The sequence below is a fragment of the Bison bison genome, unplaced genomic scaffold (assembly GCF_000754665.1).
Source record: "Bison bison bison isolate TAMUID 2011002044 unplaced genomic scaffold, Bison_UMD1.0 scf7180017864063, whole genome shotgun sequence".
NCBI lineage: Eukaryota > Metazoa > Chordata > Mammalia > Artiodactyla > Bovidae > Bison > Bison bison.
In genome coordinates, this window is record NW_011494635.1 from 9,641,344 (window position 1) to 9,645,633 (window position 4,290).

The following is a 4,290-nucleotide window of genomic DNA, read 5'->3' on the forward strand; positions in this document are numbered from 1 at the left end:
GCCTCAAACACGTTTCTAGGTAAGGAGGTTGGCGGCTGGGGTCGGGGGTGGGGGTGGTTTGGAGGGGTTGGAGAAGGCGGGATGCGGGGAAGATGAGAAATATATTTCGACAATCTAAGCAGGACTCGCTCCTTTCCCCTCTGGACTTCGATTTGAGCTACCTCTCCTCATCCTTCCACCCTTTCTGCCTAACTCTCCACTCGCGCTGAAGACTCAGAGCACCGAGGCGACTGCACTGGCGTAAATTTCTACCTAAGTGCGCCACCGCCCCTGAAGGCCGTTTCATGACGTCAGAGCTAAGCGAGGGGGCGCCGCCTCCAGGGTGCCAGTCCCTCCCAGCCCTGCGGCCCTGGCTTGCCCTTTAAAAGAGCAGGGCCTGCGCCAACCACCCCACACCGCGGGGACCAGGATACAAGGTTGTTTTCCCACAGCATCTTCATCTCGCCTTCCGTCCCCTTCTCATTCACCCTTCCGACTGCTATCCTCTTCTCCGCGCAGATTTGGACGAGCGAGGCCATGCAGCCGGCAGCCCTTCTCGGCCTTCTGGGAGCCACGGTGGTTGCGGGTGAGTGGGCGCGGCTGGCCGTTCAGCACCGCGGACAGCGCCAGCCTCTGTCTCCTTGGCAGTTCCGGGCATCTTGGCTGGTGGATACTGGGTGAGAGGGAGGGTTGAGTGAAGGTCTCTCCCTCTTGATTGAGGCTCTTAATTTCTTCCCTTCCCTGAGTGTTTCCCTTCAACTGCCCGCCCCAACATCTGACTTGGAAAAAGCCAGAGGACTTCCTAGCTCATGTCTAAAATGTCACATCCTCTCCATCTATTTAGAGAAATGCTGTTATAGTCTTTTTCTGTATCTGAAATTAAGTGTTTGGCTTTTTAAAGCCAGATGACCACGGAGAGACAGGAGTATACCTATTATATTAGTTGGCAACTGTATAATTTCTATGACTGTTAATATTATTTAAACATAATGAGATAAAGATAAGTCTCTTATGTATATATGTATATATCTTTTTTCTTAACATATATGTTAAGAAATGACACATATGTATGTTCATTTATCGACAGGTTTAATGTAATATTTTTCTGTATTTTATATTTCTGTCTCTGGGAAGAGGTAATTTCACACTCAGATTAATACATCTTTAAGTTATAAATGAGAAGTGCAGTAGATATTTTGACTTTTGTGCTCCAGAAAAATAGTGAGTGTGAAATAACCACAAAAATATTCTTAGAGTAGTAAAAATAAATTGTTTTAGTTAATTTGGGAGGATGCAATTTTAAGTAGTAGATATTTGACAGTTTCTTTATGTGTGGAAAATTGTGGGATTAATCTTTCAAACTGCTCTGAATCTCAATGATCTTTGGAAATTTGCGGGGGAGGGGGAGTGTGTGTGTGTGTGTGTGTGTGTGTGTATTTGCATGCTGAAGTCACTACAAGTCCACTGAAAAGTAAATATGCTGCCACCAGATTAAACTGGAGGTTTTTTTTTTAAACTGTCTTAGTGACCTCGTAGAATATTGTTCTTATCTAAGATTGAAATTCCTAACTAGAATTGAAGCATTGCTATCCATGAATATGAGGGTTCCATTGACAGTAATTACTGGATCCCAGATGTAAAGAGAGACAAAAGCCAGAGGTAATTTCTTTATTGCAAAGTCAGAATTTTCAAAAACTTCTGTCACTGTTACAAATTGCCTACAAATGTTCATGATTTAATTAAAGAAAGCCAAATAAATGTTTAGAGTCCTTCCTGGTGAAAAATATTTGCAGAAAGGAATTGCTTAATAGGCTAAATCTGTGCTATACATTGTGCTATAGACCACAAAAACAATGTTATTTCTGAGACTTATTTACCTACACGTGTATTAGTCACTAAGTTGTGTCTGACTCTTTGTGACCCATGGACTGTAGCCCACCAGGTTCCTCTGTCCATGGAATTCTCCAGGCAGGAATACTGGAGTGGGTTGCCATTCCCTTCTCCAGAGGATCTTCTCAACCCAGGGATCAAACCCAGTCTCTTGCATTGCAGGCAGTTTCTTTACCACTGAGCTACCAGGGAAGCCCCTATAGTGGTAAAATATTTATGGCTCTTTTGCAAGATAATATTTTAAGAAGGGTTTATATTTTAATGTCACTAAAATCATGATATTCTTTTAAAAAGTTTTTTTTTTTTACTGAGCTATAATTCACACACCATAAAATCTATACTTTTTAAAGTGCATAAATCAGTGATTTTTTGAACACTCACAGATTGTGTAACCATTATAACATTTCAGAACATTTTCTCTCACCCCAGGAAAAAAAAACTCTATTCCCCATTCCCTCCTCCTTCAAATGCTTGGAAATGAGACATGGTAACCTTCGAGCAGAGTTTGTTATTTACCAAAATCACAGGAATCCTGTGGAAACCATCTGGTTTATTTCCTACCATTATGAGCTTCTGGAAGGAGATCTATATCTCTCTACAGTAGTTACTATGCATCCTAAAAATTAATATGCATTCAGGAGCTGCATGCTATTCATATTACACTAGGTAAGATGGTTTCTGCATTCAAAAGAGCTTGCTTACTGTATTATTTTATAGCTGTTTTATTTTCACTCTGGGATGAAACCTTAGTTTGTTAGTCTTATTTGTTGTTCTTGTTCAGTCTCTCAATCGTATCCAGCTTTTTGCAACCCCATGGACTGCAGCACCCCAGGCTTCCCTGTCCTTCATCATATCCCGAAGCTAACTCAAACTCATGTCCATTGAGTCAGTGATGTCATCCAACCATCTCATCTTCTGTCATCCCCTTCTCCTACAAAAAAAGATCTTAATGACCCAGATAACCACAGTGGTGTGATCACTCATCTAGAGCCAGACATACTGGAATGCAAAGTCAAGGGGGCTTTAGGAAGCATCACTATGACCAAAGCTAGTGGAGGTGATGGAATTCCAGCTGAGCTATTTCAAATCCTGAAAGATGATGTTGTGAAAGTGCTGCACTCAGTATGCCAGCAAACTTGGAAAACTCAGCAGTTAGTCTTATGGAATACTAATATTTTGGAAGTTATTCTCAGATTTACCATGTGATATTATTTGAAGGTTTTTCTGCCATTTGATTACTTCACTTTTATCATAATCATTGGGTTTTCTTTTGTGACCCCTAAATCTTAACTTATACAGAAATAAAGTAAGCTACTTTAGGGGTATCAACATATTTTTGGTTATTACTTTGCTGTCACAGAGTCTACTGGAAGAGATACAATAGAACTTAGATATCTCACTAGATGCATAATATGTTTTCATAAGGAGATCTGAGTTCCATCAAACACATCTGAAGAGCCTCAATCAGGGAAACAGGACTGTTCTATAAAAACAAACATAAGTTACAAATTATTTAGAGTCACTAAAGAAAAATATTCCTCTGCCCCAAATAGTTAATAATAGCAACTATTATATATTTGTAGGGAGAAAAAAGAGAAAAGTTATTAGCAAGAAAATGTATTACCAATGAAAGTTTAGTAAAGCTAGAATTTAAAAAGGCACCTTCTAATTTATCACAGGAGTAATTTTCTCAGTTACTGCTTTTCAGGGGATTTCCTGGATATCAGGTGGAAAGAGTAAGTGCTGAAGTAGGAATGTTCTCAAATAACAGTCATTTGGGGGATAAAATAATGGCCCAGCACATTAGACTCTGAATGTCAAAGATGGCCATCCAGATTTTGTATGAACTACATTTCAGGAACATCATGGGGTCATACCTTGTCAGCCACCTCTCAAATATTTTACCCAACACTGCATTACTTAAGTCCCTTGAAACAACTGAAGTAGATCTCAGGCTGTGCTTTGATAAGGAAAATTCAGTAAGGTAAGTAAATGAAATAGGAGTTTTATTTCTAAATTGAGTGCTATGGTTTGACTAGGGGGAAGCAGTTCAAGAGACTTTGAAAGCAAATATTTGGGAAAGGTCAGGTTGCTGGTAATAAGCGGCTCACTTGAATAGCTTACATCTCTGATGTCTGAGAGTTTTGCTCTTGCTCCAAATATCTCTTCACTTGTTTCAAATTCCTGGAAGGATCTTTTGCACTGAGCTTCTCCAGTGATAATAACTGGAAGTATCAGGAGAACTATGGAGATGGGCCTGTATGTAAATGCTTTGAACTCCTCCAGTGGAAAGGGCTTAGACAGAACAAAATCAAAGTGAAAGATAAAAAAGTCAAAGCAACTGAAAAAGGCACTGCAAAATTAAAAACACCTGAAGCATTTCCTAAGACGACAAAAGCATCTCAATCATGGGTTTAAAAT

The 4,290-nt window shown here is 39.9% G+C and overlaps 1 protein-coding gene across 1 annotated transcript in view; it reads left to right on the top strand.

The window, feature by feature from the left end:
* Positions 1-369: 369 nt before the first annotated feature.
* Positions 370-4,290, top strand: part of CHGB (chromogranin B (secretogranin 1)) — a 15,499-nt gene continuing 11,578 nt past the window's right edge. Inside the window, exon 1 of the mRNA XM_010836447.1 lies at positions 370-565. Within this exon, the coding sequence (XP_010834749.1) occupies positions 517-565 (49 nt within the window). The 5' untranslated portion in view covers positions 370-516. The remainder of the gene's footprint in view (positions 566-4,290) is intronic.